Consider the following 12056-nt stretch of genomic DNA (forward strand, 5'->3'; position numbering starts at 1 on the left):
GGATATTATTCAGATCAATAAATAAATGTGGTTATCACAGATTCGTAGAACATTGGACATCTCTCCCCTTTATTCCCCCTTATAGATGGCCCTGTCTCCACATGACTGTTCTTCAATGTTCATGTGTGTGTTCAACCACCTTCAGGTACAGTGGGGATCCCCGGTCTCTGGACCTTTATTTTGGGGGTTGCGGGCTGAAAAGTTTGAGAACCACTGCTCTAAAGGCCTGTTCCATTAATACAGCAGATTTGTCCTCACAAACAGTGATCCAAAATATTTTTATTCCAGTTTTATTGTCAACATTTGCCTCTGTCTTTCTGCAGCACCTGCAGTGCACCATCCAGGCATTACAAGACGAGCTCCGAATCCAGCGTGACCTCAACCAGCTTTTCCAAGCTGATTACTCAGAGTCCGGGTTCCTCGGAGGGCACGCCATTCCTCCCCAGGAAATGACAGAGGAGAACTTCCTGCATCTCCATGGTGAATATGAGAGGCACGTCAAGGAGCTCTTCCTCCTGAGGAAGACTGTGGAGGAAATGGAGCTCAGGATCGACACGCAGAAACACACACTGACTGCCAGGTAAAGCAGTGCAACATTAATCTAAAGCCAGCATCATGTTATAAATCTCACACACACACTCACACACAAAAATCATTGTTTAATCAGGGATGAGTCAATAAAGAAGTTACTGGAAATGCTGCAAAGCAAAGGCCTGTCGTCACGGGCAACGGAGGAGGACCATGAACGTACAAGGCGACTGGCTGATGCTGAGATGACCATCCACCAGCTGGAAGGACTACTGGAACAAAGGGACAAGGAGATGCTACAACTTAGAGAGGTGTGTGTGACTAGAAATACTGAGCGCTCACTGTATATGCAAAGACAACACCTGTTTCCTCTCATGGTTCACCCCGATACATTTACTCTCTCATCTGTAAAAAAAACAAACATGAACAAAGAGTTCCCCCCCTTTTTTTTTAATCTGGCCTCATTCATTCTTTTATAAATGTTAACATTCTGATATTTTATGCAACAGCCCACTCTAGTGGTGAGTTACTACAAATGAGCCAAACATTTAAAAAAACATCAAATAACTTCAATGAGTACTAAACTATATTTAATATACATTATCTATCTTCCATTTACACAAATATATAATATGTTAATCAAATTGCAGCATTTTATGTCAAACCAAGCATCAAATGTGGTTTTAGTGCTTTTTATTGTAGTTGCTGATGCCAGATTTCAGGTTATTTTGTATCCACATTATAAAAGTCCATTTTGCAGGAATGCCCTGGCCATGACTGCAGCAGTTACATTTTTAAACAATCTACAAACAGTTTACCCTATATATACCATATATACCATATATATATATATACCAGCTCAGGTCAATAAGTTTGGTCCTTTCACTATCAGCAAAATGCCAAAAGAGATTGGCTTAACATGATTTAGATTTTTTTTAATGTATTTAATTCCAAGAAAAAACAATGGTTACATGATTGATTATTCATTTATTATAACCTTTACTTTATCAGGAGAACCTGATTGAGATTATTAATTCATTTTACTCATGTACTGATCAAGATTGGCAGCAGCACACAAAACAAGTTAAACTAAAACGTTCATAAAATAATTAAATAACATAAAAACAAGTAAATAAAGAACCATAAAAAGTACATACATAGTGCTTATGAAAGATAAAAATAATAATAATGAAAAAACTAGTATTCAAAGAAGATAAATGAGCTAAAAGAACAACATGCTGATTATTTTATGAGTGATGTAGCAGGAATCTAAACTCTCCCATTGAAACCAGCTATGTAACATTGAAGTTCCTATGTAAAGATTTAATATGTTTTACATAGTTCAGTGCAGATGATGGAAACCATGAGCAGAAAGAAGATTGTAATTAAAATGTTGTCATCTGACCTTGACAAAATGTCAGAAAGACATCAAGTACAGAAGCAAGTTTAGAAAATAGGAGTTTATACTGTATCATGTGCTACAGAGATATGTACTCATATCATTATGGACCAAATTATTTTTTTCTTTTTAATATTATAACATGGACCAAATTCTGCAAGTAATGTTTTCACATTAAAAGACACAAACTGTCCTTGAAAAATATGTTTGAATTTTTTATTTATTTATTAGAAAAGTGTTTCTTTTTTAATGTCAAAAACTCATCAGCCTCTATAATTACTCAGAAGTTGGTATATAAAGAAACACAAAACAAAATATGTGCACACACACTATGATGGAGGCTTAGAAACATAATGATGGACAGTTTGAATAAAATATGCTGTAGCCTTCTTCCTTTCTTTCATCATGTTACATCAGCACCCTGGACAGAGTTCATGTGTTTTTAACAGATTTTAACATCAGTGCATAAACAGAGGAGATCTCAGGAGAGATAGTTTATGAAAATACAACTTTTAGAAATGTTTGGTGCAGGAAACATTAAAAATGTGCTTAATGACGGAGATGAGTCTTTGCCTCTGGGCGACTGCACAGCTTATTATTCATTGCTTAGTCAGTAATTGCTCTTTTTACTTGAATTCCAAATCCTGTTGAATAGAAATAGACTTTGCCCATCCTCCAGTGTATAAATGTGAGTGTATATATATATATACATATATATATGAGCGCTTGGCAGCACAAATGAACCAGCTGCTGAGAGATGGGAACCACCCTGAATGGTTAACCGAAGGGCGCACAATCCTGATCCTGAAGGATCCCTCAAAGGGTACAGTCCCATCCAACTATCGCCCAATAACCTGCCTCTCCACAATGTGGAAGCTCATGTCCGGCACCATAGCGGCTAAGATAAGCGGGCACATGGATCAATACATGAGCACAGCTCAGAAGGGAATCGGGAAAGATACCAGAGGTGCCAAACACCAGCTCCTGGTAGACAAAACAGTCGCTCGAGACTGCAGAACCCGACATACTAACCTGAGCACTGCCTGGATTGATTACAAGAAGGCCTATGACTCAATGCCACATACTTGGATCATTGAATGCCTGGAGCTATACAACATCAACAGGACTCTAAGAGCCTTCATTGCAAACTCGATGAGGCTGTGGAAAACCACCCTTGAAGCCAATGGCATGCCACTTGCCCAAGTCTCCATCAAATGTGGCATATTCCAAGGAGACGCCCTGTCCCCACTGCTGTTCTGCATAGGCCTGAACCCCCTCAGCCAAATAATCAACAAGACTGGCTGTGGATACCGACTCAGGAACGGGGCCACCATCAGTCACCTCCTCTACATGGATGACACAAGCTGTACGCTAAGAATGAGCGAGACATCGACTCACTGATCCATACCACCCGGATATACAGTGCAGACATTGGGATGTCATTCGGACTAGAGAAGTGTGGTCGGATGGTGACTAAGAGAGGGAAGGTAGTCCACACAGAAGGGGTCTCACTCCCAGAAGGAACAATAGCAGACATTAAGGACAGTTACAAGTACCTCGGAATCCCACAAGCAAATGGCAACCTCGAAGAGGTGACAAGGAAAGCGGCTACGGCCAAATACCTCCGAGTACGGCAGGTCTTAACAAGCCAGCTCAATGGCAAGAACAAGTCCCGGGCAATAAACAGCTATGCCCTGCCAGTAATCAGATACCCTGCAGGAATAATAAGCTGGCCAAAGGATGAGATACAGACCACAGATGTTAAGATGCGAAAGCTCCTAACCATGCACGGAGGGTTCCACCCCAAATCCAGCACTCTGAGACTGTACGCTAGCCGGAAGGAAGGAGGCCGAGGACTAGTGAGTGTGAGAGCCACTATCCAGGATGAAACATCCAAGATCCATAAGTACATCAAGGACAAGGCTCCAACAGATGACGTGCTCAGTGAATGTCTTAAACAATGGGGAACAGAAGATGAGGTGCTGGAGGTTCCATTATGGGAGGACAAGCCCCAACACGGGATGTACCACCGAAACATAACTGAAGTGGTGGATATCAAGAAATCCTACCAATGGCTAGACAGAGGACTAAAGGACAGCACAGAGGCACTCATCATGGCTGCACAGGAGCAGGCCTTGAGCACCAGAGCAATAGAGGCCTAGATCTATCACACCAGACAAGACCCCAGGTTTAGACTGTGCAAAGAGGCCAATGAGACAATCCAGCACTTAACTGCAGGGTGTAAGATGCTGGCAGGGAAAGCTTACATGGAGCGCCATAACCAAGTGACTGGTATAGTGTACAGGAACATCTGTGCAGAGTATGGGCTGGAAACCCCAAGGTCAAAGTGGGAAACACCTCCAAAGGTGGTAGAGAATGACCGAGCCAAGATCCTGTGGGACTTCCAGATACAGACGGACAGAATGGTAATGGCGAACCAACCAGACATTGTGGTGGTGGACAAAGAGCAGAGGAAAGTTGTTGTGGTCGACATAGCAATACCAAGCGACTTCAACATCGGGAAAAAGGAACACGAGAAACTAGAGAAATACCAGCGGCTCAGAGAAGAGTTGGAGAAAACCTGGAGGGTGAAGGCATCAGTGGTGCCCGTGGTCATTGGGGTACTCGGGGCAGTGACCCCCAAACTGGAGGAGTGGCTCCAGTAGATCCCATGAAATAGATCAGACATCTCGGTCCAGAAAAGTGCAGTTCTAGGAACAGCAAAGATACTGCGCAGAACCCTCAAGCTCCCAGGCCTCTGGTAGAGGACCCGAGCTTGGAGGAAAAAAGAGACCGCCCGCGGAGGGTGAGGAAGAGTTTTTTTTTTTTTTTTTATATATTAGTAGTAGTCATTGAGTAGACTGCCCCAAGTCAGCTATGGCTAATTATGCAGCTCACCTCAAACATTATGACTGTGGTCAGATGTGTTTTATAAATCCAAGCCAAGCATTTTTTTCATGAGAAGCATTAGTTTGTAATTCTCAAAGATCACGTACACATTAATATGTTTTGTGTTTGAGTCTGTTTTTCTGCTCACGTGCATCCACAGCATCCCAGTCAGGGCCTGGAGCTATGATGCCACCACACTATCCCTTTCACTCCTGTGAGCTCTTTATGCTGGCAGTCCTGTGCATTAGCCATCTTTGTTAGGCTTCTAAATGTGCGTCTTCTGAAGAAAAGCAGTGAAGCGTACGCGGCTGTGACCTCCCCTCCCCTTTTAACTTTTTTTTCTGCCCTCAATTTTATTATTTTACAAGACCGCACATCTACCATTACACCCCCCTTGTTCTTGTCGCTCTCATGTCTTAGTTTTATTACATTTGACCTGTGAGTTTGGATGCGGCATTAGCTTCACGATGGAGAGGATTTAGCTTTGAATTGAATGTTTTTGGTTGGGTGGAAAAATAACGCATGGATTTCCAGAGATAAATATCACTTTTTTTTCTTCTTGCATTGTTTTTTATGCTGAAAAAGATTAAGAAAAGGAATATTTATTGGATTATTTTTAAGTTTTAAAATACTTTTCATCCACTTTCAACTTCTACATCAACTTCTGAGGCGTTGGGATCTATTTTTTTCCTCTTTGTCACAAGTTTAAACGGCTTGCCATTGAAATTCCCTTATTAACTTGTAACAAATCACCTCCTTTGAAGGCATTGCTTCTTTTAGTTTGAAGGATGTGGGACGGACGGATTGACCCAAGGAGGCTAAAAGCCTCCAACGGTGTCCGAGGGAAACGTGTCTCCCCCACTTCTCCATCCATTCCCATCTTCCCCTCTTTCCCCGCGTCGCCCTCCATCCCCATCCCACCTCTTTTTCACGTGTCGCCGCCTTTCAAGCCCCAGTCCCCGTTCTCCCCAACTCGCCACCATCCTCTTCGTTGTTCTCCCTCTTTCCCTTCCCCTTCCCATTTGTCACACGGCCACACCAACCGTTCCGCCATCCCGCCTTCTCCCTGTCCTCCCCATTATCCCTCTTTCATCATCACCTCTTCAGTTCATCATTCACTGAAGGACGTCCCGCCCTTTCCTGCTCCCGCTCCTCGGCCCACACCTGCCATCCAGCCCACCCTCCATCCTCCTCCTGGGGCTCGGGCTCCTCCTCCTCTTCTTCCACCTGCTTCTTCCTTTAACCCCTCGCTCCATGCCTCTGCTGAGCATCGCGGTGTGTGTGTCCCTCAGGAGCTGCACAGGAGATACGAAGCAGCTCCAGAGTCCACTAAAACCAAGGCCCTGCAGACGGTCATCGAAATGAAGGTAAATATGAGTTTATATTAAGGATGTAAGAACACATTCATTTGATGATATAACACAATATGTCACTGCGCGATTGATTTTTTTATACAAGTTTTTAACTAAAAAAAACGATTTAATTGCGCTCTGTCACTAGGTGTCAGTGAACCACATCAGACCTTGTTAAACTACCTCACTTCTCTGTGCATTTTAGCTTGGAAGTTGACTTTAGAATTTTATTTTCATAAAACATACTGGACACTTTTATAGATGTATCTGGTTACTTAAAAAAATAACTTAACAGAATTACAAAATGTTATAGAAGCAAAAGTTGTTTTATGACAGTTTGATAAACATACCACTTCGAATACAGGTAGTTAGTAAGTTTTAAAAAAAAAATGAAATAAATTGTATTTTGTACCATTTTGTACTTGTAAAGGATCCACCTAAACAACAACATTACTGATGGTAATCATGGATATGGACCCAGATCTATATAAACACTGGAAACAAAACTCAGACTGATTATTTTACGGAGACTGAATTAAATGTGGAAACCAAGAGTAAAAAAGGTCTGTCATTTATTCATTTCAATTGCTAGGTGGTGGGGTGATTAAGGATTACATTAAATTTTAATTCAGTGTTTATTGTCATATGTGCAGTTAGAAACACGTTTTCCTGTACAATGAAATTACTACCTTGCTTATGAACTAAGATATAATAATGTTTTTATACAAGTTAAATCTAACAGTAGAAAATACAACACTGCCAATAGAACTAACAACAGCTGGATTAACCTTGATGTAGAGACAAAACAAGCTGCAAACCTGTGTGTCCAAAAGAGACATTCCCGACTGGTGACACCATGGATGAAAAGGGAAAAACACTTCCAAACACCCTCGAAAGAGGAACTATTCTTGCACTGGAGGAATGCTAACAACGTCTGGCAGGGAACAAGGCCAACACGAACAACGATAGAGAGGAGGAGGAATAAAAAAAAAAAAGACACCACTGACTACAGATGAGAATACACAAAAGGACTGTTCAGAACAACTCAAGAATGTTTGACCAGAGAGACATGTAAACCCATGTAAATTTACGATGGTAAAACAGGGGACGGGACCCAGATAAGCAAACTGCTTCTCTTGTCTCCTTTTAAAAAATAATGTAAAAAAAAAAAAAGTGAATGTAACCATGTCGGAAATAAACTGAATAAATAAATAATAAAAAAAATAAATAAAGGTGAAATTTGTATTTATAGATATTGAGATATACCGTGACCTATATTGTATTGTTTTTTTCATATTGCATTATTTAGTTTTGGGATATATCAGGATATATCGTACAGTGTGTCTTCATTTCTAAAATGTATGTAATATTTTAATAGATATAGCTCATTATTTATGAATGAAGAAGATCAAATGATATTCTTCATAAATTGTAAATTTAAAATAATAAAATAAGAAAGCAAAGTAAGCAATTCGATCAATAGAAATATATATGAAAATAGATTTAAGAAACTTTCTAAGATGTTGTATTGCTGTATGCTTAGGCTCATTCATTTAAATCAAGTAAACAACACTGGATGGGAAATGAGTCGATCCAGGCCCAATCTGTTAAATAAGTAAAAGTAGGACACAGTATTTCCTCCTGCTTTATCTGTGCTTGTTTGTTTCCCTGCCAGGATGCTAAAATCAGCTCTATGGAGCGCGGCATGAGAGAGCTGGAGGAGGAGGTGCTCATGCTCAAGTCAAACGGAGCTCTGAGCAGCGAGGAGAGGGAGGAGGAGATCAAGCAGATGGAGGTCTACAGGTCACACTCAAAGTTCATGAAGAACAAGGTGAAAGAAGCAAACACTAGTTGTTCTCGCTGTATGTTTGTCTCAGTGGTGAAAACTTGCATTTAAAAAAGATAATCAACATAGACATGAGTAGAGCATCGCCTCTCGAGAAAATCCTGCCTTTATAAATATTTATGCCTGCATCACTATGCTTACATCAGCAAATTCTCACTAACAAAATCAGTTTCAGTTTTACAGAATGCCTACAAGAGAAAGCCATAGATTTCTGACAAAGATTTATGGCTTGATGGAGCAAAACGCTACTCCTGTTGGAGAGGGAAATCCAATCAGTTCACGCAGCATTTTGTAGCTCCTCATTTTTCAAAAATGGTGATGTTTTTTGTCAGCAGCTGGACACGTGTAACTGCAAGGCAGGAGAAAAAACCTCCATTTCAGAGAATTCCTTAACCTTTTATGAGCTTTCCCCTGTAGAATATAAGGCTCAGGCTAGTTTTGACACTATTTTTTTTTTTCACAAATAAATAAAACAAGGAATTGTTTAACCTTAAACCTAAATATGACTAATTGAATTTGCTCATCTGCTTTAAAAGTCGACATTTTGCAGCCTATTTGTCTCACTTTAATATGTGAAACTAATCATTAGCTGCAGGCACTGTTTACTGTCTCCAAAGGTGGGATTTCATACTTAAGTGCTTTTTTAATCCCTTTATCAAACAGATAACCCTGATAAAGCAGGAGCTCTTTCAAATACATGCTGCTGCTGATCCGTATATTTGTCTATGACACACGTGGCTTTGCATCATGGGTAGTTTTTTGTCCGTTCCTTGCGTCTGTTAAATGCTCTCATCGGTACAAACCCACCTGAGGAACCAGGCTAGCCTACCGTACTTTACAGTAAAGCATCTGTGGTGACGCCCTCATCTCCTGCCAGGTTGAGCAGCTGAAGGAGGAGCTAGCTCACAGCCAAAAAGAGAAGGAGGAGCTAAAGCAACGAGCCAATCAGCTTCAGCACGAAGTGTCTGCAGTAAGAGACGCGACACTGTGTCTGTTTACCCTTTCCTTTTTTTCTTCCGTCCTTCTTTTCCTCCTTTAATCCCTCTTTTCTAACAGGCTAATGCTACTTCACTAGTTTCCAAGCTGTGTGATTACCTAACTTGGGCAGAAGTCTGAAATTAAGAGACTAAAGTTCACTCCTGCTGTGTGTGTGTGTGTGTGTGTGTGTGTGTGTGTGTGTGTTAGTTTCTCAGCTTCTGGCAGTACGGTATGGGTCAATTCTTTCTGTGTATCAAGGAATCAGCAACTCACACTCAATACATGGAATCAGTGTTAAAAGACACCTACATCGTATGTCATCTATTTATGTGTCTCAGCTACACTGTCTGGGCATTATTGTGTGTAAACTACTTGTTCTTTGTTGAATTATTAAGTAATAATTGATTTATTCAGTAAATATACACAGGTATTAAATTATTATTATTATTATAGATTTGATTGAAAGGATTGACTCCAACCGTACTGAACATGTGTTTATCTGTTGTTTAAAATGTTAAAGTGATTCTTTAAGATGATTCCTTTCATGTGCACACTGACATTAAACGTTATGACCAGCCGTTTGATCATAAATTTAATATCAGTGATCAACTATAGTTAAGCTCTACTCGTGCTCAAATTTGGAGTACAAGTACTTAATTTTGTTATTGTGCGAGTAGACTTAGCTAGTGAAGCAAAGTGTGACACTAGTGAGCCATATATGCTAATAAGGGGGCGGGGAAAAGCAACTTCAGGCTTTCCATTGGCTTTCGAGAATATTACAACCAATCAGGGTGCTGGATTTGGTTATAATCCCTCCTACTTCATGTGTATTGGCTTTACTAGTACTACTAGTGAATTTTTAGCTTTTCTCATACTGCTAGTAGACTAAAGACAGTCTACGAGTATTACTAGTGATATTACTCAAAAAAAAATTCTACCACTAAAGTTTTTTAGCGCAACAGTGTGTGAGCAGATCTTACTAGTGTTACTAGTAAAGCTTTAAGTTTTTCATACTCACCTATTTTAAGTCTACTTGTGCACTAAAACTTTTGCTATTAAAACAAAAACCTTTAGTTCTACTAGTACACTCAAAATCTCATTAGATTCAAGATTTTGAATGGTCACACGCTCATACAGGTGTGCAGTGAAATGAAAAGACTGTTCCGCAAGGCCATGCAATAACAACAAACACTCCATTAGTATTACATATATATACGGTAAAATAGAATATAATGTAAAAAATAAAAAGGATTTATTTGAATGTACAAAATATAAAATATAGAATAGAATACTGTAAACAGTGTAAAGTGTCTTGGGACCAGTAAAATAGTAGTGTTAAAATTATTTTGAAAAGGATTATTGAATGTACAAAAATATAAACATATAGAGTGTGTATTACTAATTGAGTGTTTGTTGTTATTGCATGGCCTTGCGAAACAGTCTTTTCATTTCACTGCACATCTGTATGAGCATGTGACAAATAAATATCTTGAATCTAATGAGATTTTGAGTGTACTAGTAGTAATCAAGAGTTTTGTTTTAATAGCAAAGATTTTAGTGCACGTGTCGACTTAAAATAGGTCAGTAGTAAAAACGTCACTAGTAAGATCTGCTCACACACTAGTGCGCTAAAAAACATTAGTGGTAGAAATTTATTTTGAGTGTACTAGTACTAGTAGTACACTAGTAAAGCCAAAAATGTAATTAGTAGTACTAGTAGAGCCAATACAAATGAAGTAGGATGGATAATAACCAAATCCAACACCCTGGTTGGTTGTAATATTCTTGAAAGCCAATGGAAAGCCTGCAGTTGCTTTTTCCCGCCCCCTTATTAGCATATATGCTTACTAGTGACACTCTTTACTTCACTAATAAAGTCTACTCGCTCACTAGGAAACCAAAATAGATTACATCCATTCTAATTTTGAGTTCTAGTAGAGTTAAACTGAGGTTGACATCACTGATATCAAATGTATGCTTATATGGCATTCCATACAACATGAGCTCTTTTATATTTGTTGAAGTTCCTTTCATAGGGTTGTTTATTGCACGACGTGTCCAGCTCGGCCTAAATTCAATCCTGTTTTCTCCTATAAACTGAGAGCTGCTGGGATCTTTGTCTATGTCTGGATCTACTCTAGTCTTACTGCTGCATTGTTTTGTTTTTTAAAAACAAGTCTTGGTTTGTGGCTGGAACTGTGTTGCACGATTGACTTCATGCTCTTAATGCTAAAGATTGTTGTATTTTTTTCTTTTGAAATGCTTGAGCAGCATTTGTATTTTCTCTTTTTGTCCCATTTGTTCGGTTCAGGTGGAGCAGGCGAAGCAGGACTTGAGTCGTAAAGACAGCGAGCTCCTGGCTTTCAGGACCAAACTGGAAACTCTTAACAATCAGTTTTCTGACAGCAAACAACACGTGGACGTCCTGAAGGAGTCACTAACCGCCAAGGAACAGAGAGCTGCCATATTACAGACAGAGGTACCACATCTGTTAGTGTGTACATCTCTCTTACCACTGTCAACATAGATTACCCATCAGCCTTCACGTGTGTGTAGGTGGATGCACTGCGTCTCCGCCTGGAGGAAAAGGAATCCCTCCTGTCTAAAAAGAGTCAGCAGATATCGGATATGTCGGATGAGAAGAGCACTGTGCAAGGAGAAATCACAGACCTTAAAGACATGCTCGACGTCAAGGAGCGTAAAGTTATTGTGCTACAGAAAAAGGTAGAAAACACACACATTGGCACTCCTTCCACAAAGTTATACAATGAAATGACACTTTGACTAGGCCGGATTCTGAAAAAGGGGAATATTAAAAGCATTTGGGTGTAAAAGTGTGGAACTAAACTTATATGGTTGATTTGGATATGCAAATTCAGAATATCAATGTTCCCAAGCTGTAACCTCTGATTTTGGCCAATCTTTAGCATTTTACAAACAATCAGGTGATATTCAGAGTGTTTAGTGAAATCAACTTGGGATGTCCTTAAAGTTTGTAACATTACATTACAGAACAAACTTTGCAGAGCACATACCCCCGCAATGCAACATATTGTTCAAAGAT

At 39.8% G+C, this 12056-nt stretch overlaps 1 protein-coding gene across 6 annotated transcripts in view; it reads left to right on the forward strand.

The window, feature by feature from the left end:
- LOC114464323 (ELKS/Rab6-interacting/CAST family member 1-like) overlaps positions 1 to 12056 on the forward strand; it is a 135503-nt gene that overhangs the window by 33505 nt on the left and 89942 nt on the right. For 3 of the 6 annotated variants that reach the window (XM_028448367.1, XM_028448368.1, XM_028448371.1), the window contains exons 5-11: positions 324 to 580; positions 668 to 839; positions 6109 to 6183; positions 7844 to 7999; positions 8892 to 8984; positions 11304 to 11471; positions 11549 to 11716. In XM_028448367.1, the coding sequence (XP_028304168.1) occupies positions 324 to 580; positions 668 to 839; positions 6109 to 6183; positions 7844 to 7999; positions 8892 to 8984; positions 11304 to 11471; positions 11549 to 11716 (1089 nt within the window). The remainder of the gene's footprint in view (positions 1 to 323; positions 581 to 667; positions 840 to 6108; positions 6184 to 7843; positions 8000 to 8891; positions 8985 to 11303; positions 11472 to 11548; positions 11717 to 12056) is intronic. The other 3 variants (XM_028448369.1, XM_028448370.1, XM_028448372.1) reach the window with 1 other exon arrangement.

The sequence above is a fragment of the Gouania willdenowi genome, chromosome 6, assembly GCF_900634775.1.
Source record: "Gouania willdenowi chromosome 6, fGouWil2.1, whole genome shotgun sequence".
NCBI classification, from domain to species: Eukaryota; Metazoa; Chordata; class Actinopteri; order Blenniiformes; family Gobiesocidae; genus Gouania; species Gouania willdenowi.